Consider the following 931-nt stretch of genomic DNA (forward strand, 5'->3'; position numbering starts at 1 on the left):
GGAAGCAGGAGGAGCAGCACCAACCGAGAGGCCGGGTGCACTTGTTGCTGCACTGCTGACTCCAAGACGACCAACAGCACAACCAACAGCAGCAGGAGGAGCAGCAGCAGGAGCAGCAGCAGCAGGAAAAGCAGCCCCAGGAGCAGCACCAGAAAAAGCAACAGGAGCAGCAGCAAGAGCAGCAGCAGAAGCAGCAGCAGCAGCAGCAACAGCAGCACTAGCAGCAGCAGCAGAAGAAGCAGCAAAACAAGCAGCAGAAGAAGAAGCAGCAGCACTAGAAATCGGCCCGGATGCAGTGTCGCGGATGCACCCCTTCTATAGGTTACCCCGCATCGTTCCCGGGCCTATGACCCCGCTAACTATAACGAGAGATGCACCGATGATAATGTTTGGTGCGCGGTGGGCTGCGCCGCTGCTAGTGCAGGCTCAGCAGACGCTGTGGCATCCTTTACTATCACTCGATATGCTGGAGCAGTTGAAGTTCACAACAGAAAAATTAGTTATGCATTTATTAAATTTCCAAACTGAACCCGTAGTAAAGATGAATGCTTCATCTGCAATGGCTCGCATCGGCGTCCGCTTCCTCGCCTTTGATCTCATCGTCAGTGTTCTGCATCTGCTGCGGCAGCCACCAACAGATGACTGGTTCAGGGAGCTGGTTGACACGGTGCCGCATGAGTGGTCGTCACAGGGTGATCGCAGTAATGTTATTCAGGTTAGTTTCAATGCAAAACTTGTAGAACAACTCAGCAGAGCTATAAGCTTGCTCAAGCAAGGAAAGCGGCTGTCGCCTGCTGTCACTGTGAAGCTGAAACGGAAACTCTTCTGCTCGCGATACTCTCCTAGACCTTTCCTTTCACCTACATATGATCCATGGAGGCATCAATATGATCAATATGAAGAAAAAATGGAACTGAAACGAAAAGCCTTA

The 931-nt window shown here is 51.6% G+C and overlaps 1 protein-coding gene across 1 annotated transcript in view; it reads left to right on the plus strand.

Annotated features, from left to right (window-relative positions):
• Positions 1-931, plus strand: part of EMH_0068830 (uncharacterized protein) — a gene marked incomplete at both ends in the record, with an annotated part of 2,363 nt that overhangs the window by 719 nt on the left and 713 nt on the right. The window contains one exon of the mRNA XM_013498802.1: positions 1-715. Within this exon, the coding sequence (XP_013354256.1) occupies positions 1-715 (715 nt within the window). The remainder of the gene's footprint in view (positions 716-931) is intronic.

This window comes from Eimeria mitis, genomic scaffold (genome assembly GCF_000499745.2).
Source record: "Eimeria mitis Houghton genomic scaffold, Emh_scaff3718, whole genome shotgun sequence".
Classification (NCBI taxonomy): Eukaryota; Apicomplexa; class Conoidasida; order Eucoccidiorida; family Eimeriidae; genus Eimeria; species Eimeria mitis.